Genomic DNA, 27,032 nt, shown 5'->3' with positions numbered 1-27,032 from the left:
CTGCAAATTAAGGCTGGGACTTTTGTCTTTGCTTCACCGCCGTTCTTTGGGTTTGTTTGTGTATGCTTTTCTTGCTGGACAGCTAAAGAAGAATCTACTGCCTAAGTTGCATTTTAAAATATTGACATCCTCAGAATTAAAAGGTAGCATACCTCTCCGTGAATCCCAGCTTGGCAGTCATAGTAGCACTGGCAGACCGCAGTGTAAAGAGTAGCTCTCCACGTCAGGTACCTGACGGACAGGAGTGGGACCGAAAATTCCATGCACACACTGGCCCAGAGGAGATATTCTAAGGCCTGAGAAAGAAAGGGCACAACTGAATATGTTTTCATTTTAAGCCAACAATTATGACTTTTAGTCAATATAATCAGATTTTAACTTGTGAGCACAAGCTGCTAACTACTTACGCCAAAAATGATGTCAAGAAAACACAAGCATTTAAAAAGTTAAAGCATAATTTAGAGAACTCAAAATCTCAAGTTGACCATTTTAGAATGTCTTCCTTCTTAGCTCCTGAGTCCTATGAACACAGCATATTTATTAACATATATGAAGTGTCCACAATAGTATGGGGGTTAATTCCAACAATACAATTGCTATTAGCTGGTCTGGAATCAATGTATTATTTTGAAATAAACTGGTAAATCAGGATAGGGAAAATGGAAAATTCTTACAGTCTGGGGCCTATGATACTTGGTAGAAACAGTTGAAGACTAGAATCAAATAGATATAAGTTTCAGTCCCAAATTTATCACCTAGTAGCTGTGTCATTTTACCTCACCAACCTCAGCTTTCTCATCTTTAAAATGGGTATTTTAACACATCAGCCCAGTGCTGTTATGCAGAAGACAATGTACATGGCGTGCTGGGATGGTATCTGGCACACTCCATACATGGTGTCTGTTTCCAGGGTAATTATTCCCCAGGTACAATGGGGAAAAAGTCATCATTGTGACTGGTCTGTCTGTAGGAATATATATGTAATTCCTACATATGTACGAGCCTTTTGTGCTATTTTAGCTGAATGACTTTTCCCCCACAAATCCACTGTCATTTCTTTTTGCACATACCCTCCTCACAAACCCTATGCTAGGAAACACTGTTTGACTACATGAATTCTGCAATTAACTTTTTCAGTCTTTTTTCTTTCTTCAAAAATATTCCAAAATCTCGAAGGGTAATTGGATTATATTGCCTTTCATTGGACTGAATACAAGAAGGAATTTGATCTAAGCTCCATACTGTTATAAAAAAACACTACTAGGATAAAAATAAGAATTTGTGAGCTAAATCTCTCAGAATGTCAAATTCTAATTTACATCCATGGAAACATCAACCCCAACCATGCAGGTCCTCACGTGTCTTCCTGCACTACTGGGTCCTTCCTCATTCATCTCCCCATCTTTGGTCTCCCCGTTGCACTTCTTATACACCTGTTCTTATACATCCTCCTTACCTCATAGTTATCTTTTTAATACGCAAACTGGGTGGTGTCACTATGGTGTTTAAGACACATCAATTGCTCCCTATTGCGTATATGACAAAGTACAGGCCTTTTATAGGGCATGCAAAAATCACTCCTGCCTTACCCCACAGCCCATTACTCTTGACCTTCCATCATATACTTACAGCTGGTCCAAAATGCTTTCCATTCCACAAAACACACCTTTAGTGTACCAAATATGATTGCCTTTGCTCACTCTGCTCTCTCCTTTACCTGTGCTTTGAGGCCGAAACACTCCCTCCACTACTAGCAGGGTTACCTTGGACAATTTTTAAACTCCATGTGCCTCAGGTACCTCATCCATATAGATACAACAGTAATTAGGACTGTTTGAAGATTAAATGTTAATATACACTAAATGCTTAGAACATAGTAAACATAATAGGTATTAGCCTTGGTAATGACAATGAAGACAAAGAAGGAAGAAAGGAAAGCAGGGGAAATGAAGGAACACGAGGAGCAAAGGAAGAAGGAAGAGAAAGAGCAAGAGGTAAGAAAACCAGTTCAGACTTTTCTAACATCATTAGACAGAAATGAACACGGCCTCATTTCTGTCTCTACTGTAATTGTGTTGTGTGTATGATTTGCATATATTTTATAGAGAGATATGTCATATGTCACATCCAATAGCATTAATATTCTCACGTGTGTGATTCCAGACTGTGATGTCTTTAAAAATAGGAATAATGCATTATTCATTCTTATATCACCAGCACCTAGGACAGTACCTAGCAAATATTCCCACGTGCTATTAAATGAATTCACTGAACAACCCTAAATCAGCAGAACCAACTAAGGGAGAGCTCTCACGTATTCTAGATTCTCAAAAAAATGATGATAATAAATTTAGATAACAGAATTAAGTCCCTCTTCCTGTAACAAATTCTGCCTTCAATGACTGGGGAATTAATTGAAGAAAAGTATATGTATAGTAGTTAGACCCATCTTAAAAATACAGGCAAGTCACTGAAAAGGTCCAGGAGCTACACATGCATTCAGAAAGCTTACCAGACTGATATAATATTTAATAGTAAAAATAGATTCAGAACCTACTACCATCTTTGGAGTCTTCAAAGACAGTGTATCTAATCCCCATGCAAGCAGCTCAGCACACACCTATGAGAAAGAAGCCTGAAAGGCAGAATTCCCCACAGTCGGGTCACTTTGGATGCCAGAAGTAGAGCAGGGCTTGATGTGGCGTTGTCGTATTTTTTGGCTGTCCACTGGAATATAAGCCCATCTCACTAGAATGTAAGTTCACTTTGAAAATGGATCTTGTCCATCTTTTTCACCACTGTATCCCCAGCCCCCAGAACTTTATCTGGCATGTAGTAGACACACAACAGATATTTTCTGAATGACTGACTTTCATTCAAGTTTCAGTTCATGGTGCCAAATACAGAACTATTTTGAGTAACCATAACATCAAAGGGCTACAGGCAACCTAAGTTCATTACCACCCGCGTCACCAGCACTAACACCTGATGTCCTACACCTGCACTACCCAAGAGTTCCTACCTCCAGGTGGCATCAGTGGACATGAAGAGTACTTGCTGAGCCTGAAATGAAATCCATTTTGATATGGCCTCTAGTGCGTGAATTCTAGTTATGCCTTTTGAAACAGCACAAGACCATTCATGACTCACTTTAAAAGTACAGCCTTCCAAGAATCTGAGAGCACCTGTGCCACCTGCCCTCTCCCCCAGTTCTGCCTCCTGGAGAAAGATTCCTGAGCTCCCAGAACTGCACTTCCCTTTGCCCTCATTGTTTGTCTTCTATGGCTTTGCTCCAGGCTGGAAATGCCCTTTTGGAGTGTATGCCTAGGTCACAGTAATATGACACTCCGTCCCTGGTCCTGGACACAACCCCTCGACTGAATTGGCAGGGGTTGCTTTATTGCAGCGTTTATAGCTTTTGTTGTTGCTGTTGTTTTGTTGTCATTGTTTGCTCACCTTGCCACCCCGGGAACTGATATGGAATCAACAGTTATCAAAACTTGAGCTGCACAAAACCCTACTGAGGATTCATGCATTTGGCTTGTTGTGGTATGGAGGGTGCAGGACTAAGCCAGGTATAAATTTCTCTCCTTTAAATGCACGTGTCTTTCACAAAGGCCTCAGGGTTCCAGGTATCAGAAATTTCGCATTTCAAAATAAAAATGGCTTTGGTTACTAGTGGTTTATGTGACTTTGGGGTTTGGCCTCAGACTTAGCATAAGAGACCTTAAGTCATAGATTTTAGTGCCATAAGGGACCTTCAAAGTAACCTAAGCTGACTCCAAGGGGCTAATGTGCAGTGCCGGAGCTGGGCCTGGAGCTGGAATGCAGGCATTCGGACTCCAGACTGCAGAGGCATTCTTTGCACTAACCACCCAGGGAAAACCAGACAAAGGGGAGTTCTTAAAAAAAAAAAAAAAAGCCATCACTTCACTTAGGGATCTGAAAAAACATCGTTCCTCTTAGGGTTCTGGACAACCATTATTCGAATTTTTAAAACGAAAATCCATTTCCAAAAAATTACTTCTTAATTTGTTTTTGCCCTTAAAATATAAAACAATTTCTATTAATATTTTTAATTGATCAAATTTAAGCAGAAAATTTGTTCTCTTCATAGAAAAAAACAAACTTTGAAAAAATAAATTTAAATTTAGAATAAGTAAAATGTAAAAGGAAATTAAAAACTGTTTTTAATCCTCACCCTTGACTTGCTTATTCATTTTAGAGAGAGGGTAAGGGAAGGCGAGAGCCAGAGAGAGAAATGTCAGTGTGAGAGAAAACATTGATCGGTGCCTCTCCTATGTGCCCAACGCCCAACCAGGGACCAAACCCACAACCTAGGCATGTGTCCTGACCAGGAATCAAACCCACAACCTTTCAGTTTACAGGATGATGAGCCAACCGAGCCACACCAGCCTGGGCTAAAAACTATTTTGAGTGCCTATATTACAAGCAGGAAAATTCAAATTGGAACAATGAAATCTAATTTGTTTTTTATCCATCAGCAAAGGTTGGAGAGATTGTTAACGTCATATTGGTAAAAGCATGGGTCAAAACACTGCAGATGGAAGAGTTTTTTGGCAAAGTTTTCCTATTAAAAAGTTTAAGATATCAAAAACATAAAATATAAATCATTTGCTATACTAACTTGTCATTTAAAAAAGAAGGAAGAAGGAAAAGGAGGAGGAGGGGGAGGCAGAGGAAGAAGGAGAAGGAAAAGGGGAAGAGGAAGAAGAAAAGGAAGAGGAAGAAAAAAGAAGAAAGAAAACCAAATTACAGGAGGCCGGCAAGAGCCTGGTTCAGATGTGGTGCACGCAATTAATCAGTCTGCCCACAGGATGGCACTGCAGCACCACAGACATCAGTCTTTGAGGGCGGCAACGCTGAGAAGCAACTCCAAGTCTGGATATCACATTTACGTAACAGGATGTGGAATAATTGGACAATCATTGTTCAAGCCACAAACTTCATAAATGAAACTGAAATCGACATTTTCTTAGAACGAATAGACTCTACTGTATTTTTTAATGTTTGCTGAATGTTTTGAACGTCTCAGAAACTGCAGGGTACACCATAAATGGCAGTAAAATTGTAATGTGTCTTTAGGAAGAGATTTCGGAAATCTGCCATCCCTCCGTTCCCCAAGCTTACGCTGGCGACCTCCCTAAACGCAAGCGCTGTTTCCCACCTGGGGAAGAGCGCCTGGCCAGTCTGGGTCTTCAGGGTGTCTTCAGGAATAGAGTGATGTCAAAAAATATTAACCTCTCACACAGCTCCTCCATTTGACTAAGTGAGTCAGAGTAGGATGGGTCCTGACAGGATGACATGTAGTCAACAGACATGCGTGGTTCTGATGCTGCTGACAGGCAGCGCAGCGTGGCACTGGCCCTGTCCGCAGCTTCACTTCTAACTGGATGTTTGACACAGAGCTAATTAACCTTTCTGGGCCTTAGCTCCTTCATCTATACAAGATGGAAGCAATAACAGCACCTCTCTCAAAGGGTTGGTGTGAGGATTAAATGGGACAATATATAAAAGTGCTTAGATGCCTACCTGATAAACGGTAGGCACTCATTCAACAAATGATGATAGTGGTGATGACGATGATAATGATAGTGTCCACCCCTATGACTATAATGAGTGTTATTATGTATGCAAAGCCCTTCACACAACACCTAACACATATTGTTATTGTCAATAACAATAACAAACAGTAGCAATAATGCCTGTATCTTATAACAAGTTTCTATTTCTTTGGGGTGACTACTTCCTGTAAAGTAGTTACAGAATCAGGGTCCTTCAGACCCAAAAAGACACAGATGTGGACGGACCACTCCCCACAAGGTATCATTCACAAGCTGAAGGTTTAGAAATTTCTTGGTGAAAATTAATATTTTTGGAACTTATTATATTGAAAAAACAAAGAATTTCATCCCAGTCTTCAAATGCCAACTGTACAACCACCCACCACGCCAAAATTCTTGCACCCCACGCTCCCCTCACTCCCATCCCACAAGACTGGGACCATAAAACTATTCTCCTTCGGTCTTTATTTTGTCAGAGAGAAATTCAAGTTCTACGAGGGGGAGAAGAGATGTCTTATGTGGGATATAAATAAGAAATTATTTTAAATGACTACCATGTTAAAATTCTCTCAGCATTAACAAGCACAGGTACGAACAGTTAAGTTTGGGGAGACACCCCTGCCCTTCGAAGCTCTGGCACACAAATGCCGCGGCAGACCACACCACGATGGCTCTGCAAGCAGCGTCTGTTGCTACAGCAAGGGCGACGGGAGCACGCCAATTCTCTCCAGGAAATCGGCTGGACCTGAATGTAGAACCACTAGAATAGTCTGTAGGCCAAACTTCCACTACCCAGGGGACAGTCTCCCCTCATTTTAATTCACACTCAAAGAGCTGGCACAGCCTTGTTCAAGTCACCGACAGTAGCAGAGCTTTTAAATCCAAGGAACAAAACAGAGAGAGAACATAAAATTGCTCTCCATTAAGCACGCCAATGTCTTTGCTTCCATTTTTAAGTGTCGTGAACTTTTAAGTTACTTGGCTATATTTTGAAAAAATAAGAAAAAAACTATATGATAAAGAATAAAGCATTAAAAAAAGAATAAAGCAGTAATTTTTCAGATGCCAAGAACAATTTGAGTATGGTCTCAACGGGAGTCTCTTCTCCCTTCTTGGCCTATATTCCAATGACCAAACAATGAAACCAGGGAATAATCATGTCTTCTAGGGACAAAATTGCTACCAACACTGTAGGGAAGTCAACAGAAGTCAGTAGAAGCCTCAAGCTAAAACCTAGCAGTGCATACTGGAGAGTGAGAATCTTCTTGTAAAATAAAGTCTCTTTACCCTCAGGTCATGACTGGAACAGAGTTTAGATGTTTTTTCACCCTAATGAACACTAGCACTCATTCATTCATTCATTCATTCACTCACTAGCAGGTGAGCCATAAGTTCAACCTCTGCCAGAAAAATGAAGTCCAAGCTCCAGAGTATGACATAAATAGGGCAACCACAGTTTATCTCTCAAATCAGAACACTTTTAAGAGTGAAAACAGGAACCATTAATAATCACTCCAGGACAATGTAGAAACCAGGACTGTCCTGGGCAAGCCAGAATGGACAGTCAGCCGACCTAGAGATACAGTTGCCGGATGGATGTTCGGTATTAAACTGACAAGTTATGACTAATCTCAGAGACCAACGGACAGGGGAAGACACCTATCAATCTTAAGAATGCTTTCCTTGCATCAATGCTTTATTGTCTGCAATTTTACATTCCATCATACCATGGTAAAACTAAAAAGAGTAAGCTTATAATATATATTCACTAAATTTTCTTTGTTTAGCATTCGATGCTAACAAAAGTCTTAAGGAAAACAGGACATATGGGGAAGATATTTTGTCAGTAAATTTCATACCTTGGAAGACTGACCTAAAATCATCAGTTTTCTGCAAATGGTGTAAATGTAAACGGTACCTAGATGAAAAAAAAGATCATTACCATGTTTTACAGTCAAATGATGAGAATTTTATATTCCAATCACTGTGGTTGAAATCTGTTGTTCTCAAAATAAGCAATCCCATGAGAAACTCTGATAAAGATTAGAGTTATAGTCATAATAATTTATTAATATTTTAGTAACCAAATCATTAAAAGAACTAATATGACCACATGTTAAATAGGTTGACACAGGAATCTTTTAGCCTCAATATATTTAAGTTTTGAAATATATTGAACAAAGGAACATTTTTAGTAGCATAATGTGTGTACCCTATGGTTTTAGTAATTCATATAAAATATTATTGTTTTACATGGTTTCCTCATGCTTAAAAAACTAAAGATTTATTTCCAAATAAGATTATAATTCATATTCAATCAGCATGGCACAATACTCAACATGGAAACTCATAATAATGTAAAAGTCACAGCACAGAATAGGTTGCATTATATTCATTCACAGCCTCATAATATTTATCCTATTATTCAGGTATGTCCTGTGAGCACCCTAATAAAAAACATCATGTTCAATTCCTATGTAACATTATCCAAGTATGATTTTTTTTTCAGGCTATGAATTAAACAGGCTAGAAGGCTGGTGGCTGGGTTGGGGAAGAGGGAACCGTGTGAGCATATCTCTCTCTGCGTGCGAAGGACATGATCATGCTGTAAACATTACCAAAAGATGGTAACAAGCTTTAAAAAGGCATGCAATTATAATGCAAGTGGTCTAAGTATTTCCTATAAAATTTCTGATCTAAAATTCACAACCGTCTAAATTCAACAATTATGAACCCTATGTTCACATTTAAGCTTTAAAAGCTTCTGAGAAAACAGCATCTGCTCCAAGACACATCACTTGAATGAAATACACCTGTAGGAAAAATAAATATTAATTACATAAATCAGTGGCAAAAACATTGAATAAAATCTTGAAAATGCATAGCACCATAAGCTTCGCGGCTATTGCAACAGGCCCTTAACACTCGGGGACTTGGCATTCTCACTGCGACTGCTCCCAGGACGGGGTTATTTACTTCACGTAGGATCCACCAGGGAGGAAACAATTTGGCCCGTGGCAGCTCGAGCCCAGCATTCTTATCTCAGCTTGGTTTTGTCGACCTCTCTTTTTAACCTTTAAAAATTAAACTGTATAACTGTGTTTCTTTCTTTCTTTTCTTTTTTTAAGTCACCAAGTAAGGATACATACAGGAAAGGCACGCCTCTCCACAAAACATGTGATTCAGGTGTAGGCCAGGAGCCTGTATAAACACGTCAGTAACAGGAACTGGGGAATTTCAGGAGGCCTCAGGAGACTGCCCTCAAGAATGACAAGGGCCCTCTGTGTTTCAAAAATGTGCCTTTACCCTTTGCAGCCCTACCGCGTCCTGACTGTAACAAGCCTTGCTTGATGGTTCAGGATCTTGGCATGGCTTACGATTCCCACTGCAGAAGTGTGAAGGAGAGAGTGCTGGTACAGAATGGAACACAGACTGAATCTCCACGACCTCGGGATACCTCCGGGAGTCTGTTTTGTTTTTGCCCAAATCTCTAATGTGAGTTTTTTGCCTTGCCACGGGGCTCCTTTTCATCAAAGATGGCCATCACCAAAATAATCTATATTTGAAGGTTTAAATTAGTTGGGTTCAGGTTAATTGAGAAGTAAGGTGTTATGGAATACTCATATGCCCATTTAGATTTTATGAAAGAACCAAGACTGGTTACATATTTTAAGAAGCCAAGGATGTCTATATATGATAATCAATGAATACATCAGGGGTATTCAGTTCTAACTGGAAAAACTAAATGTATTTTGATAAAATGACTGTATCAATTTATTAATCTTTTTTAAAGATTTTACTTATTTATTTTTAGAAAGAAGGGAAGGGAGGGAAAAAGAGAGGTAGAGAAATGAATTCATTGCCCCTCATACATGCCCAGACCAGGGACTGAACCCGCAACCCAGCACGTGCCCTGACAGGAAATTGAACCGGGGACCTTCCACTTTGCAGGACAATATCCAACCAATTGAGCCACACTAGTCGGGGCCAATTTATTTTTGGTTACTTAAAATACCAAGTTTTAAAACTACGGGATCTCTGCATTCATTAGTCTTCCAGTTGGAATGTCCTTTCCCCAAATACTCAGATGTTTCTTCATGTCTTTCCTCAAATGTCATCTCACTGAGGCCTTCCCTGACCATTCTGTTTAAAATTGCAGCCCAGCCCAGGCCTGGCTCTCTCTGTCCCCGCCTTGGCTTTATCTTTCTCTGCTATACAATCTGCCACAACCATTTAGTTTTGAGTTACCATCTCTCTGTAGCAGAGGGTAACTATGAGAACAGGCTTTTCATCTGTTGCCCACTTTTCTGTTTCTAGCAGTTAGAACAATGCCTGGCAATCAGTTTTGGATGAATTAATTAAAACAGGCACAAGAGTTAGTAAAATCGTGTATATTTCCCACCACCCAGCAATCCCCCTCCTAGGCATAGATCCCAGATAATCTCACTCAGGTCTACAAGAGGACATGTGCGAGGATCCTCACTGCAGAATTATCTGTGTAGTCACAGAGGTAGGGCAAACCAGGTTCGTACCTAGGGGTGCACAAATATCTACAGAATGTCAGTGTCAGTAGTCAGAGTTAACAAACTAGATTTACACATAGGAACCTGGTGAGGTTCTAAAAACATAATATTGAGCAGAAAAATATTGAGGAAAAAGAATAAAATATAGAACATAATACCGCCTGTATAAAGAAAAGGCACACACCAAGAAAAGGATGTAGAAGATATAGAAATCATTTCATCTTTTTTTTTCCTAAGAATACCGGGATTTTTGTGTGTGGTCTTAACAGATCAGCGAGGGAGTCATGCTGGGTCATTTCACCACCATGCCAGGCCCGGCTGCAAGGCCCAGCTGCAAGGCCCGGTTGCAAGACCCAGCCCACGGGCCTATCACTGCTTCTTGAGCACAGAACCTCTGTTCCGGCTCCGTCCCTGGCAAGATGCCTGACCAACTCAGGTGGCGAGATGGCGGCGGCTACTCTGGGAAACACAGATCCTCCTGAGGATGATCAAGCACAAAACTGACAATCACTGGATTAAAAATTTATTCCGAAGTCAGCCTCATCTCTGGCAGCAAATATAATTTTCAATCAAATCATCAAAAAATTATTTGGAGAGGGTGAGGAAGGAAAAGGCTAGGAAGTGTATTTCAATTGTCATAGATGAGCTAAAATCTAATATGTTTTCTTTCAAGTTATGTTGTCCTGTTCTTCTGCACATAGAACACACTCGTTATTTTCCTTTTGAGAACATATTATCCAGAGAACGATAGCAGATAACTCACTGCAACTTTTAATTGTAACTTTAAAAAGAAATTGATTTAAATTATAGCACTTTAAAGAGAAAAACAAATGTTATATTTTGATAGATAATATTCCATGAGACATATATATAATGCATATACAGAGTGGGGCAAATGTATGTTTATAGTTATGAATACATGAAACATAGTTTATTCTTGTATCATTATTTATTAATTACTGTATTATTTTCCATGCAAACAACTGTGAACCTACTTTTGCCTCACTCTGCATGCATATATGTACGTGTACCTATACAACATATATATGTATATAAATATACTATGCACACACATACACATGCACAAAAGCTCCTTAAATCAAAACCAAGTAGGAGGAGAAGGTTGATATGTAGAAAGCCCCAGTCACTGGCCAAGGTATTTGACGAGAGGGCCAGCAAATGAGTGATGCTTAGAATCAATCTACCCTGCAGTGGTTCTTTGATTCTTCTCCGCTTATATTTACCCACCAACAGTGGTCCCTGCTTCCTATATGCCTGAAATGGATCACCTCCACAGCTTCTAAGCCTTCCTTGCACAAAAAACCCAAAGACACGCTTTCTAAGTTCCTGCTTATGGGGACAAATTAAAATGTAATACAAGTATAAAAAACACATTTGCCCTACTGTGAAATACATATATCTTAAATCACCAGGTAATCAAGTTAAAGTCAAACTTGGCATTGAAATAACTTTCTGAAAGACACCGTGGCAACCAAAACACAGCGGTACCCACCGTTGAAGATGATCCAGCAGAGGTGCTCCTGCGGCAGTGCCACCTGCATGATGAGTCTCAGGGAGGACAAGATATCCAGGCACTGGATCACAGACTCTTTATTCTGCAGGTTCACGTCACTCTCACAGACCAGCTGGTACTTGCAAATATTTTTGCCACTTAAAGCGTGAAACTGAAACACAATGGAAAATAGAAATATGAATCTAAAGTTTATGCAACTTAGAAAAGCTTTCCTTAAAATGTAAGGAAGTAAAATGGAAACAGTGGTGCTTAATGAGGGCAACAGATCAGTATAGCGCTGCAGGCTGAACGTTCGTGTCCCCCAAATTCGTATGCTGAACCCTATCCCCAGTGTGATGGGATCAGAAGGTGGGGTCTTTGGGAGGTGATTAGGTCATGAGAGTAGAGCCCTCATGAATGGGATCAGTGCCCTTATAAAACACACCCCAGAGAGCTCCCTCGTGCCTTCTGCCATCCGAGGACACAGCAGAAGACAGCCACCTCTGAACCAGAAAGCAGGCTCTCACCAGACACCAAATATCCCAGCACCTTCATCTGAGACACCTCGGCCTCCAGAAAGTGAGAAATAAATGTTTGTTGTTTGAGCCGTCAGTCTGTGAGTTTTTGTTATAAAAGCCCTAATGGATTAAGACCTAGAAAGACACATGGTAAAATAGATTTCTTCGAAGCATCCATTTAATCAAGGTTACCTTTTCTTAATCGAAAAATTTCAAAAGCCCCCCCCAAAAATAAGAAATCCTGTTTCCAAGAATATGGAATTGAATCCATTTTGGAAACCCACACAATGGCCTTTCAACTTATTAATTCAGATACAATGAGTTACCATTTACACAATTCATTTGGCAAATGTTTATTGAGCATGTCTATGTGTCACACTCTGCTAAGCAACAGGGGCTCAAAGTTGAAGAAGACACAGCCCCTGCTCCTGGCAAAGGGAAGGCGTTCCAGGCACAAGCACTGTTAGGAAAGCTCAGGGTGGTTGCCGGGGTCACTCCACTGAACATCTCTCGTAAGGTCGGATAAGGCTTGAGATAAAGACAGGTGGTTCAGGGTCAGAACAGGAAGAGTGGTCCATGTCATTCCAAGGAGTATAGACGTTAGCCAAAGGACAAAGTCAAAGGACAAAGGAGTAACATGACTTGATTTACACATTAGAAATTAATTATGACCAGAGTGTGGAAGGCAAAAGGCAGAGGGTAGGGCACAAAGCTACACGCAGGGAGGCTGGGAGAGGTCGGATGCCTCTGAGGTAGTCCAGACCCACTCGGGCCCTGAAAGGGGGCCCTGGAATCGGGGATGAAGAGAAGGAAAACATTTAAGTCCTTCTGAGTCCATGGGATTCGGTGGCTAATTAGATGTGCGAGGTAAGAGAGAGGAAGTGGTCTGCGATGACCTCCTGCCTGGGTGACTGGCTGGAACCATTTACGGAGGAAGGAAAATGAGTTCAGCCTGGGATATGTCACGCTGAGATGTTTACGACATAACTGGGTAGACGTGGAGTTCGAAAGAGAGATTTTGGCTAGAGTACTGATGAGTACCGTTAAAGCTATGGGAGTGGACAGTCTTAGTAATACAAATGGGCTTTATCTTCCACATAGATTTCCTGCTTGGACACACGTACACTATTTCTAGCCACCACACAGTTGGTATCACAAAGGAAATGTGTTGAGTGCATCCACACGTTGGAATAATCATGATCTTCTGAGAACTCTGTCTTTCAGAAACTGATAATGATACCTACATTTTTCGAGTGTCAGGCCCTAGTCTAAATCTTTTATTATCTCACTAATCTCAAAACAACACAAAGAGGTACATCTTATTATTACTTCCATTTTACAAGTGAGGAAACTGAGGCACAACAAAATGACAAGAACTTTCCAAGATCCCATCAATGGGCAGTGGCTCAGCAGCCCTTTGAATCCAGGCAGTGTGGCTCTAGAGACAAGCCCTGCCAGCTCTGCCACGGCGCTTCCCTACGGTGCGTATAAATAAATACAGGTATCCCTAAGTAACATGAGTAAGTATGTTTGCACGAAACTTTGCTGTTAATATTTTGACAGTAAACCATCTAGTATTACTGCTTCATTTATGATCTTTGTGCATTTAAATCCAAGATCTATGTCTCTAATGAAACTTCTCAAGACCTCTAGTTCCGAGTTGTCAAGTCCCTACTGGACTAAATTTTCAATCTTACTCATTTTACACACATCTACGGAGAATAAATATGGTGCCAGTGTCAGGCCAGAACCTCGAACTTGGCATGTAAACAACCAAACCCTTCACATCTATGCACCCGTCACCATGGTCCTGCTGGCGCATTCTTACGTCATCATCACTGCTTTACCTCCTGCCTCCAGCCTTCTTCCCTCTAATCTATTCCGTGTGCTGCTTCTGGGTCAATAATTCTGACTGTATCACTTCATTCAGTCATCCATTCAATAAAGTCTGGCTGAGGATCTGCTACATGGAAGGCACGAGTCTAAGCACTAACTACAGTTAGGTTAGAGCAGTCCCTGTGCTCATGAAGCTCACATTCTAGAATGGGAGACAGGAAACAAATACAAATGAAAATGGCTGGTGATGGTAAGTGATATAAAGAAAAATAGAGCAGAGAGTGTCGGACACCTGAAGGAAGTAACAGATGAGCCATGCAGATATCTAGGATACAAGCTTTGTGGACAGTGGAGCTCACCAGGGCACAGGTGCCCAGCCAGGGAGGCCGGGTGAACGCAGGATAATGCAATAGTACACGAGAGATGGGGGCTGGGCCAGGGTGAGGGAGGAAGGGCCTTCAAAGTCCAAACTCCTAAGTTTTGCACTCAGCACTCTCCCCAGTGGGGTGCCCACTTACATGCACATACTTGTCCAGTATTCCCATTCATGCACCTATGATACAGCCAAAATTGAATGGCTCAATGTGCCCCCAAACGTGCTTTGAGATTTTCTGCTTGTTAAACCACATATGTTTCTGAGGCCTTCAATAATCAGGTTTGGAAGAACATAACTTTGGAGTCAGACTGACTGGGGTTCAAACACCAACTCTGTCCAGTGCTCTGAGTGGGCTGCTTTCTTAGTCTCTAAGAAGCCTCCGTTTCCTCATCTGTAAAAAAGGAATACTAGTACCCACCTTTTAAGACTATAAAGAGGCTGCAAGACGACAATTCAAATGCTGCATATAAAAGAGGCTAGCACATGGTAACTGCTCAACCAGTGAATCAGTGGTAGCAATTTACATAATAATATTGGCATACCAGAAATAATGCATAAAATTTCATCTCAGAAGATCTATGTGTAATCTCCAGAGTCACTAGTCATATTGTGTGATTAGCTTTCTTTTCCTCTTTTGTAAAATAAAAATCATCATAGTATCTAACTCACAAAGCTACTGTGAGGACCAAATGTGTTTTCAAAGCACTCTGTAAACTAAAAGCACTCTAGAAATATTAGTTCTTATAATAATAACTGTCTGGTGGATGAATGAGTGATTACAGTGCTACAATCTCCAAAGCATCTTTACAAAGTTTAATAAGTGCACTTTCTTATGCAGCACTGAAAACATTTATTAAGCAACTTAGAGCACACAAGTAAATGCTTTGCTGAGCAAAGGAAAGACATTTAGAAGTCGTCAACAAAAGGATATTTTGCATAGCTAATCATAAACTGTAGCTATTTTAGCTGCTTTCATCTTACTGTATGTGTAGCATTTTTGTCTCCAAAGCCTTTTGGAAAAAAGACAGTTTTGAATTGATGCACATCTGCTTTATTCTCATCAAAGTTGATGCTGAACTGCTGAAGATACCTTCCATAGCACTGTAAAAGGGCCAATCTATATTCCTGAAATAAAAAGAGCACTTGATGAAAATTTCAAAATAGCATTTTGCTTATTGAATTTTTTAAACTATCAAATTATTAAATTATATTCAATAATTATTAAATCACATCATTATTAAAATTAGGTACTACTTATATCATTCTTAATTATATCAATCTTGATTATCACCACTACTACCACCACCATTACATTATTACTACCATTATCACCATCATTTCCAAACACATATTATGTGACAGACACCGTGCTAGGCAATTCACGTGTGTTACTTCATTTAGTTCTCCTCATGACAAACCTACGGTGAGATAAGACCGTCACAGTCTCAAAGATGAGAGTACCCCAAAACTCAACACTGCCATGATGGTAACCAGTCCACTCAGTCAGAGAGGTAGATGAGTTGTGTAACTAGCCTTGCTTCTCTGATAACTTCCTAAGCTCGAAAAGAGAAGGAAATAAAGAGATGGGGAGGGGGGAGAAGGAGGGAGAAAAAGAGGGAAGGAGGTAGAAAAGGAGGGAAGGAGGGAACAAGAGAAAAAAGAAGGGGAGAAAGAGGAAGAGAGAAAAAGAAAGAAAGGAGGAGGAGGGAAGGACTGGGGAAGGAGAAAGAGGGAGAAAGGGAGGGAGAAACAAAGAGAAAGGAAAAGAGGAAGGAAGAAAGGAGAGAAAATGGGGGAAGGGAAGAAGAGAAAAGAGACAGGGGGACGAGGAGAAGAAGGGGAAGGGAGGGGGATGAAGAGGAAGGAGAGAAATGAGCTGGCTCAATCTCTCTTTCATCTGTCAACAGTTTCTGAAGAGGCATCAGAACAAGTAGAAAAAGGTCTAAGCTATTGTTAGTTATGATTCTGTTCATTCTAACTCGTGCTTATATTCCTATTACAAAGTCAAATGCCTCATTTCTGTAGCCCACGAGGCACAACCGATCTGGAGTTTCAGGGCAGTGGGTATGAGTAGAGCCCTGAAGTATGTGTCTGTTGCAACCCTTACTCAGCTTCCTCCCCTGTAACTGTCTCCAGGAAAAGCAACTGCCATGGGTGTGAACTGCCTCTTGGGGTTGCCTAGGCCTCAAGGGGGAGGCATCCACCATCGAATGCTGTGATGTTTCCATTTCTATTGACTTACTTGTTACTGCTCACTAATTAATTCCGATTCTTTCTGTTATCACTTGATTCATACAATGAATTCAAATCTAGGTTCCAAACAGTATTCCAACAAAATGATCTTTACAGTAACTAAAGTTAAAATAAAGTGACTCTAGAACCAAGGTAACAAATCAAGTTCATTTTTCAGGATTACAAATACCCTTTATCAGCCCGCTTTCCCATCAGCGGAAAATATTAAACATTTTCTTCGTTCCTTTAAGCAAATTTTAAAATATTCTCTGTGGGCCTCTCTATCTGAAATATTCAAAATCCTTAGTCACTACCAATCATCCACTTGCTTTATCGCCTTCTGACATGTTCCTTCCTCCTCCTTCCCCCAACATTCATTCCACCCACCTGGATACTCCTCAACCTGAAACTGTTCTGTTATCACTATTCCTCTATTGAGGAGAAGCATGAAAATGGAGAGGGCACACTCTTCTAGTTCTTGCCAAAACCGTTATCCACTTCACATAAATATAGCTTACAAGTTGGATCTCATCTGGGGTTTTTTTTTCTGTAGTTTTCCAAACTCTGTATTTTCAAGTTTCTAAGAACCATAGTCCAATTACATGGAGCCAAGGATTCTCTAATTTTGGCAGCAGAAAATAGAACTTCATTATGAAAGTTCCTTCATATCTTTTCCTCTACTTGGTCAACTTCCCTCCCAAACCAAAAGCATCCGAGTCCAGAAAACAGAAATGGAGGCAGAAAATGATGCCGAGAAACTAAAGACTCAGAATTTGTAGCGAAGACACTAAATCCGGCCCCTGTCTGGCCAACAACCACTTTGGATAAAATAGCTCTCCATTCAATGATCCTACATGTGTCAAACACTCATATTTAACTCAGAGTCATTTGGGCCTGTGCCAGAGCTTAAGGGAAACACTTACATTGTCATTAACTGATAATTCAGCTCTGGTGTGTCCGCGGTCTTAAGTCTCAGAGTCCCTGGCAATCCAAGGCCCACGTGTTGATATAAACCAGAAATGGGGGCAAACTCAGGTTTGGGAAAGCAATACGGAGCAAGCAACAGGGCACGGATGGAATGACTGCTCTATTTACATTCAGCAGAGCATGAAGGAGCTGAAAGTCATTGCAACAGGGCAGTGGGAAGCGGGCAGCAAGGCCAGAAGCCACGAGAGGTGTTCTCTGGGTTAGGCCAACCCTGTGAAAAACAACAGGAAGTGGTGTCTGGGCTCCTTTGTGTGAAGGTAGGAACAGGATGACTCAGCATTTCCTGCCGGGCGCCCGCCACACCCTCCGTTCACCGGGGGCTGTGGCCGGCTGTCTTTCTGTTCGGGAATCTCTCACTTCCGGAAAAAGCTCAACTACAAAATTTAAAACCAAATACTTTTTTGGTTATGGTGCCCCATTAAAATGTTATGCATTCATCTATTTCCCCCCTCCCCCGCAAAAAAAAAAATATCAAATCATGTAAAATAGGAATGGTATCAAACCAAATAATAATAATATAAGTAGCCAAATGAGTTCCACTGAGGCTCCCTTCCTTACTCTGGAGGCACTTACTTTCATTTCACAGAGGCTGTCGCCAACCTTCAGAAGCTTTTCATTGTAATAGGCAGCCGGCAGCCGGGGTGCGTATTTAGTCCAGATATTAAACAAAGAGGTGGCACTGCAAAAATCATAGAATAGCTTCAAAGTCAGTAGGAAAGCTCAATTAATTAGCAAGCAACCCTTGGAAAGTTATCTTGTGCTGAGGCTTTCCAACGTGCCTTATTGTTGATGTCTAATCATTAATAAATTATAGCTATAGTTAACATTATTGCTTCTTTTGTGTCAAGCACTGATTGAAGCTCTTTATATACATTTTTAAAAATAGACTTTTTTTAGAGCAGTTTTAGGTTCACAGAAAAATTCAGCATCAGGTACAGAGATTCCCGTTATATCTCCTGCCTGCACACATGGACAGCCTCAGCCAGGACCCACAACCCCCACCGGAGAAATCCAATAGTTACAATTGTAAGTCGACACATCATTATCACCCAGTATCCATAGTTTACATCAGGGCTTACTCTTAGTGTTGTACATTCTATGGGTTTGGACAAATGTATAATGGCTTTACCTTTCATTGCCCTGAAAATCCCCTGTGCTCTGCATATTCATCCCTCCCTCCCACCCCAGGCAACCACTGATCTTTTTATTCTCTCCATCGGTTTACCTTTCTTGAAATGTCATATAGCTGAAATCATATAATATATAGCCTCTTCAGATGGGCTTCTTCCACTAATATGCATTAAGATCTCCCCATGTTCTTTCATGGCTTGACAGCACATTTCCCTTTAACACTGAATAATACTCCACTGCCTGGTTATACCACAGTTTATTTATCTTTCCACTTACTGGCAGGCATCTTGAATGCTTCCAAGTTTTGTCCATTGAATAAAGCTGCTGTGAACATCCACATACAGACTTATGTATGAACACAAGTTTTTCAACTCCTTTGGGCAATTACCAAGGAGAACAATTTACCAAAGTATGCTTAGTTTTGTAAAAAGCACCAAAGTTTACTTCAAAGTGGTTATACTTGCCAGCAATGAATGAGTGTTTCTGTTGCTCCACATCCTCAGCAGCATTGGGTACTTTCAGAGTTCCGGATTTTGCCATGCTAATAAATGTGTGGTGCTGTATTGTTGTTCTAATGTGCGTCTTCCTGACAATACATGGGGCAGAGCACCTTTATACAGGTTTATTTGCCATCTGTATATCTTCTTTGGGGAGGTGTCTCCTGGCCCACGGTTTCAACCAGGTTGGTTGTTTTCTTACTGTCAAGTATTAAGTGTTGTTTGTATAGTTCGGATAATGGTGCTTTATCAGGTACGTCTTTTGCAAATATTTTCTCCCAAACTGGGGCTTGGCTTTCGTTCTCTTGACAGTGACTTTGGCAGAGCAGAAATATTTAATTTTAATGAAGTCCAGCTTATCAATTCTTTCATGGATCATGCCTTTGATGTTACATAAAAAAGCATTGACCAGAGTCATCTATATTTCTATTTTATCTTCTAGAAGCTTTATAGCATTGGGTTTATAGCTTTAGGTTTGTGATTCATTTTGAGTTAACTTTTGGGAAGGGTATAAGGTCTGTGTATAGATTCATTTCATTCCATGTGGATATCTAGTTGTTCCAGTACCATTTGTTGAAGTGACTGGCTTTAGTCCATTGTATTGCCTTTGCTTCTTTCTCAAAGATCAATTGACTATATTTATGTGTCTCTTTCTAGGCTCTCTGTTCCGTTCTTTTGATCGATTTGTCCATTCTTTGACCAACACCACACTCACTTGATTGGTATAACTTTATAGTAAGTCCTGAGGTCAGACAGTGTCAATTCCTCCAACTTTGTTTTCAATGTTATGTTAGCTATTCTGGATCTTGTGCCAACGTGCTGGGGTTTCTTTTCTTTTCTTTTCTTTTTTTCATTTCATTTTCACAACCCTGAGATGGGTAACATTAATATCCCAAATATACAGCTGATGAAACTGAGGCTTAGTGTATCCATGCTCTTAAATAGTGTGTGTGTGTGTGTGTGTGTGTGTATGTATATATATAACTGAGCCTTCCAATTCCCTTGAAAAAAATCTTAAGACCAAGGGCCTTGACTATAGTATTCACTGTCAAGCTCCAAGAAGAGTGAACATCTAGTATGTGTAGGTATACAATAAATATTTGTTGAAAGAATGAATGGATGGATGGATGAATAGAAAAAACATTCCTTGTTCTTATGTTATTCTTTTTTATAAAAGGCCCAAGGGTTCAAATAGCCAGTCAGTCCATTTAGGGTTATGCCTCATTCCATGAAGTAAAACAAAAACTAAGCAAGCATACAATATTCTCAACATGGTTTCTAATCAGAGTTTCACAGGGTAGCAGATCATTGCTTCTTTTGTTCACTTGTTTAGTTAACATTCAATCCTTCCCTCTCTGTGAGACATTATAACCGCCTCTAGGAAAAATCCAAATTCCCCTTACAATTGGACAACCCTATCTCATACATGTCTGGATAAGGACAGTGTAATGGCTTGACTGTGTGTGACCCCTCAACATCCACATCTGAAGCCCTAGCCTCCAGTGTGGCTATTTGTGGAAAAGGTGACTCAAAAAAAGTAAATCAAATTAGGTTTGGTGGTAAGAGTGGGGCCCTGCTCCATGGGGATGAATGCCGTTTTGAGAAGAGACACCAGAGAGTCCTTGAGCTGACTCTGGTTCTCATTCATATTCTCTCTCCCCTTTCCTCCCATCCTCTCTCCCTCCCTCCCCCCCAACCCCCTTCCTGCACACCCTCTCCACCCCACCCCACTTCCTCAGAGGAAAGGCCACATGAGGACAGAGTGAGCATCTACAAGCCAGGAAGAGAGCTCTCACTAGAAACTGACCCTCTCGGACCTTGATCTGGGATATCAAGCCTCCAGAACTATGAGAAAATAAAGTTCTGCTGTTTCAGACACCCAATCTATCATATATGTATGGCAGCCCAAACTGACTAATACAGACAGGAATCTAAAATTAAGGACTGAAAACGGTTCTAGCACTTACGAGGTCCATGTTGGTATATTAATAAAACAACCTCAAGAAAACATGTCCATTCATTCAGGTAATTAAATGATATGGATTAACCAGGGAAGTGGGGGCATAGGGTATTCCTGCCTTCATGGACTGAGTAATACCATTTAGTGGTAGAAAAAGATATGCATGTATTAAGTACTAAATAACAATGTCAAGTAAATAGTGTGGCAAATACAGCCCACAGAAGTTTAAAAAGAGAGACATTTGGGCTTTTTGTTTGTTTTACCTTTACCAGTTTCATTTGATGCTTCATGAAGTGCTACAGTATTAGAATAAATACAATAAATGCAAAAAATTCACCAGGTCTTGCTAGAATTCTTAAGTAATGTAGATGAAAGAGTTAATTCTTCCAAACTTTATGGGTAAGATAATGATGACTAAGTTTGTTACTCATAAAAGAAAAAATGCCAGCTTTGTTAAATCAATCAGGGTTATATAACAAGAGAACTTTTTCTTTTTTTTAAGTGAACCCTAACATCAAGTTAAGACTGCTCATTGGGAATGACTTACATAATGATTAAACAAGGCAAATGTAATACAGACTATATAATGCACATCATTTAAGAAAAGAATGTTAATGTGGTCTGAATTGCTGATTGATTACAGCTGCTGCTGGCTATTTAGAATTTTTAAAAATAGAAAATTGAAACTATAAACAAAATATCTAAATCTTATGTCTTTATAACAAAAGCATACCTTTCAAAATGTATCATACTCTAAATTTAATGACGTTGTTATGATCAAAACTACATTTTAAAAACTATGAATTTTTATACTTAGTGGAATGTCTTACAATTATAAAAGGAAACAAATTTTTATTTTAAAAAATAACCATCTGCCTAATATGTTATAAAGGCAAATCCTTCCTCCTGTATTCCCAACTGGTCTCCACATTGTCCTCCTTGCTCCATTTGAACAAGGTCACCAAAATAATATTTTAACACAAAATCACGTAAGGTTAATACCTTGACAAAAACTACCCAATGGTTTCTCATTGCATTTGGAATAAACACAAACTTTATAAATGGCGTCTAAAACCTTCCACAGCCCTACCTAGTTTTCTAAGCTCATCCCATACCACTGCCCCCACACTCAGTAGGCTATGCTACATGGGCTTCGGTCCATTCCTCCAAAGTCCCAGACTCTTTCCTGCCAGGATCTTCCCCCATGCTTGCTCCCTCTACTCATCCTCTCTCCTTGCCTCCAGCTGCCAGCCGCCCTTCTCCTCTCAGCTTCGTGACACCGCCCTCACCATCACTGGAAATGCCCCTGCAGTGTTCCCTTTAATCCTCTGCTCAAGTGCCACCTACTTTCACCACCTTATTGAAAATGACAACCTCCTGTCTCCTGCTCCACAACCCTTCCACTCTTCATTCATCTCCTGGCATTTATCACTTTCCAGGGCACCACAAAATATACTTACTTAATATGTTTATTGTCTGTTTCATCCTTTAGAGTATAAGCACCAGGGAGGCAGGGGTTTTTGTCCGGCTCACTCCTGCAGCCCCCAGCACCCTGCACCTTCCTTTATAGCCCTCGTTTCCATGTGAACGGAATGACTCACTGAAAGCCTGTCCCCTCTCTAGACTGTAAGCTCCATGAGCACAGATTCCTGTATCTATTTTGTTCACCACCGTATAACTCATGACGAGGGCAGTGCCTGACACACAGAAGGCGCTCAACAAAAATCGCTGCAGAAAAACTTAATACCTAAATTGTGTAAGAAGTTTGATTGCTAAGGTCCATGTCAGTCCTTAACATCTGTGATTCTCTAATAGTCTGTTTAAAGATGGGACAGATACTGTACTTACTGATAACCCAGATCCGCTTTCCCATATGTAACATTAACAAGTTCTGAGATGCAGGGATAACCTCCCTTGAATTCTTTCAGCATCAAATATTCATTGAATGTTTACTATGTCCCAACCACCAGGCTAGGTACTAGAGATAAAACAACAAAAAAGAGACGCATCATTCGAAAGTCACAAGGAGCTTACATTCTAATGGGGCAGACAGACAACACACAAGAAAACAAATACGTTTAAAAAATATAAATTGATGGACAAACCTGCATTACATAGAAAAGGCCACTATAAGGGGGTAACAACTGAGCTAAGATCCAAAAGAAGAGAGGGACCAAATATCTGAAAAGCTAAGGAAAGAATATTTCAGACAAAGGAGGTAGCAAATGCTAACTCCCTGGGGTGAGTTGAGAAATGGTAGGATCTGTCCCCTGGAAAGTCCTGAGAGAGGAGTGGGATGAGCTGAGATGAAAGAGGCCGACAAACCAGATCCTCAGACCCTGGAGGACATCAGAAAGAGTCTTAACGTTATTCTTAAAAAAAAAAAAGCAATGGCAAGAAACCAAACGTCTTTAGATAGGGCAGTGTGTGATTTATTTATAAAAGCCACCCTTACTGCTGTGTGAAGAATACATCTGAGAATGAAGTGGCTACAGGGCAAATCCAAGACTGTGGTGGATTGAACTGGGATGTTCACAGCGGAGAAGAGAAGATCAAGTGCTATCTAAGGCACAAACAGAGAAACATCTTAAATACAAATATACATAGCTTAAGCATGTGATGTGTTCTCCTTGGCTGATCCTTGGTTCTCACCTTCTTGGCTCATCATCAGGATTTGCCACAGTTGACCGATCATTCCTTCCTCCTTGAAACACTTTCTCTACCTGGCTTCCAGCACACCACACACTTACTGGTTTTCTTCTGTCTCCTAGACTACCCTTTTTAATCCCTGCCAGTTTTTTTTTTATCCTCCCCCTGCCCCAACTGTCAGTGTTCAAACATCCGGGGGTTCAGTGCTTAAAATCTCCTCTTTGCTATTCCATCAAAGTACCATGATTTAAATATCATCAACAGGCTGACAAATCCCCAATGTATATCTTCAATGACCTCCAGATTCAAATGTCCAACCTCCTACATAATACCTCTGCCTGAATGTTGAATTACAGTTCAATCTCAATACATCTAAAAACTAAACTCATGATCTCCCTAGCTCCTGCCAGAAACCAGTGCTTCGCCCACTCACGCTCACACCCTGGGACATTCATACTTGCCATTCTTCCTGGTTGACCAATTCATTCAACAGAAATCCGCATCAGTTGCTACCATATCTGCTCATCTTTCTCAAAGGCCACTTTTCCTGACTTTCCCTGACCATCTTCCCCATCACCCCATTTTAAATTGTAACATGTGTCCCATATCCTCCATCCCCACTACCTGATCTAATTTTCTCCCCACCACTTATCTCCTTGTGAAATAATTTCCTTACATATTTGTTTAGTAGCCCTTTGTGGTCACAAAAATACGTTCTACATGGGGACGAATTCGTGTATCTTTTGTTGACTTGATGCTTTCCCAGCATGACACCTGATATGTAGTAGGTGCTCAATAAATAATTAGATGCTTGAAAGAACAATAAATATAAAACTATTTCTTCATACTAAATACACAAATAAAAATATAAGTTGAAACTATATTCTTCGTCACTTGTCTAGGTTTGTAACTGTTCAGCTTGCACTCTATTTTGACTGGGAGGAGAGGAAACAAGATGGTAACAACCAGAAAAGAAACTTAAAAACAGGTTGTTTGCAGTTCGAGATAATAACATGGTGATAGAACCTCACAAAAGGCAAACAGATGTGCACAGTGAGTCGCAAAATCAAGAAGTCATTGTTATCCTAGTATTATAAAAAGGAATCAAAGGCACATTTCACAGAATGACATACTTCATAGCATCAAGAACTTTTTCAAGAACCTAAGCGACCTCAAAGTTACTCTATTTTCTCTGTACACAAACTGGTACCCCCAACACCCGTGGAGAGTTGTAACACCCGTTGAGTAAACCTAAAATTCATTGGCATGCACTAGCAATCAGGAGACACTCTGAAACAAAAGGAGTGTAACATTGCTGTGTTTTTCTCTTGACCCGGAGCAGGAATCCAAGATGTAATTAAGGACTGGAGAGCGATGCTTCTCCACTTCTTAAACTTTGTTCGCGTCACTAGGGCCCCTGGGCTGGGTCCTTCTTCCGCGGCCAACCCAGGTCTGGGACTACAGCCTGTACCCAAGTGGGCATCCCGGCCTCTGGCCCTCAGGCTGCCGGCAGCTCTCCTGCCAGCCCCGCCCCGGCGCCCCGCCCCTGCTTACCAGCGCCTGCGGAACTCGTGCTTCTGCTCCTCCGCTGTCACCAAAGCCTTCTTTTTCTTCATAAAGCCTAGCAACTCCTGTATCTCCTTCTCACAGGTGGCCAGGAGCGGGTTTTTAGCGTCCAGCGGCCCATAAAACACGGCGAGGGGCAACAAGTCCTCGCGGCAAGCGGAACGAGGGAGTGGGTTTACAGAGCTCTCCTTCGGCTCCAGGGGCGACTTCGAGACCATGGCTGAGGGTCCTGACGGAGACACGGATGAGGCAGACGTTTTGCTGGATGGACAGGTCGAGGAGGGTCCTTGTGCCGCCATGTTGTCCAGACCCAGGCCGGACCAGAAGTGTATATACACGCGGTTGCCTGGCGACGGTCTCATGGCAACCAGGACCCCCAGAGCGTTTTCGGGGAAACACAGCGGCCCCTGGAGGGCAAAGGAAGAAAAAAACCGGTCCATAAAGGAATGAGGGGTCTCCCCTCCCCTAAGCCCACTTCCCTTCTCACTGATGAGAAAGAGACAAGGTTGTGGACAGAGAGCCAAAAATTCAAACCATACCCTTTTTTTTCATTTAGACCACTTAATGATGATCGTCATCACTAATATGTGCTAGGCATTGTTCTAAGCGTTTGAAACAAAATCTCCGTCATTATAATAGCTCCAAAACTTCAGATATTAGTATCTCCATTTCACAGTTTAAGAAACCAAAGTATACAGAGGTTTAGTCATTTGACCAAGGTCAGAAGAGTAAACCACAGGGTTAGGGACCAGGTCCTCAAAGCCTGTGCTCAAAATGAACAGGCTGTGTTGACCATCTCCAAAACACTAAGCTCCTCAGTCAAATCAAGATTTTGAAAATATCTGACAAGCAATTTAAAAATCAAGTACATACAGCTGGTATCTTCTCTTCCCTCTATTTGTACCTTGAGGTCTCTAACTGGGAACGATGTCTGTGTCTGATAATTATGATTACTTTATATTGATTCATTTGTATTTCAAACACGTCCTAATTGTCACTATATTCTAAATTAGAAAGCATTCTACTCAGCCTTAACTATTGAACATTAATGTGTACTAGTGGCTTGAAGTATTAACTCTCAAAATACTTTTTCATTTTAAATGGGGATTCTAGGAGACTTTGCTTCTGACGGAGAAACCACAGGTCTCAAGGGTAATATTTGGGGACAAGGGAAGTACTTCTTTCCCTGCACGTTATGAGCAACAGTAAGATCCATCAATCTATTGATCGACTGATGGATAGTGTGAGTTTCCAACTAATAGGAAACCTGCTGTCTTTATAATTATGCAAATTATATATAAGGAGGACCGGGAATATTTGATGATTTAGAAAAACAGGCCCCTAACACTAGAAATTGTTACTGGTTTTGTCACAATTAAAAATGTTTAAAGATAGTGACCCCAATTTTTCACTTAGGATTAAGAAACTTATTGGACCACAGCCTGATTTCTTTCAGTCCTGACCTAATAATTTTGTGGGCTCAGTGGTGTTGTGCTAATTTGTGAGGGTGGCATAATTTGTCCTGTGCATTATACCCTAATATTCTGTGAAGGGAAATTATGATGACTTTGCTCTTCGAGGCAGGTAATTATGGCCTGCGAACCTGCCTGGTTCTCTGACACCTCACAGAAGGAGTTACAGTTCTCCCACCAGGATGTA

The 27,032-nt window shown here is 40.8% G+C and overlaps 1 protein-coding gene across 1 annotated transcript in view; it reads right to left on the bottom strand.

Annotated features, from left to right (window-relative positions):
• CFAP54 (cilia and flagella associated protein 54) overlaps positions 1–25,725 on the bottom strand; it is a 249,121-nt gene extending 223,396 nt beyond the window's left edge. The window contains exons 1-6 of the mRNA XM_028532627.2: positions 25,362–25,725; positions 18,144–18,249; positions 15,333–15,476; positions 11,622–11,793; positions 7,445–7,503; positions 153–296 (exon numbers count right to left, since the gene is read on the bottom strand). Of these exons, the coding sequence (XP_028388428.1) occupies positions 153–296; positions 7,445–7,503; positions 11,622–11,793; positions 15,333–15,476; positions 18,144–18,249; positions 25,362–25,672 (936 nt within the window). The 5' untranslated portion in view covers positions 25,673–25,725. The remainder of the gene's footprint in view (positions 1–152; positions 297–7,444; positions 7,504–11,621; positions 11,794–15,332; positions 15,477–18,143; positions 18,250–25,361) is intronic.
• Between the last annotated feature and the right edge of the window lie 1,307 nt (positions 25,726–27,032).

Source organism: Phyllostomus discolor, chromosome 2 (assembly GCF_004126475.2).
Source record: "Phyllostomus discolor isolate MPI-MPIP mPhyDis1 chromosome 2, mPhyDis1.pri.v3, whole genome shotgun sequence".
NCBI classification, from domain to species: Eukaryota; Metazoa; Chordata; class Mammalia; order Chiroptera; family Phyllostomidae; genus Phyllostomus; species Phyllostomus discolor.
The sequence above is the reverse complement of the archived record's forward strand: the minus strand, read 5'-3'. Positions and strand labels throughout refer to the sequence as shown.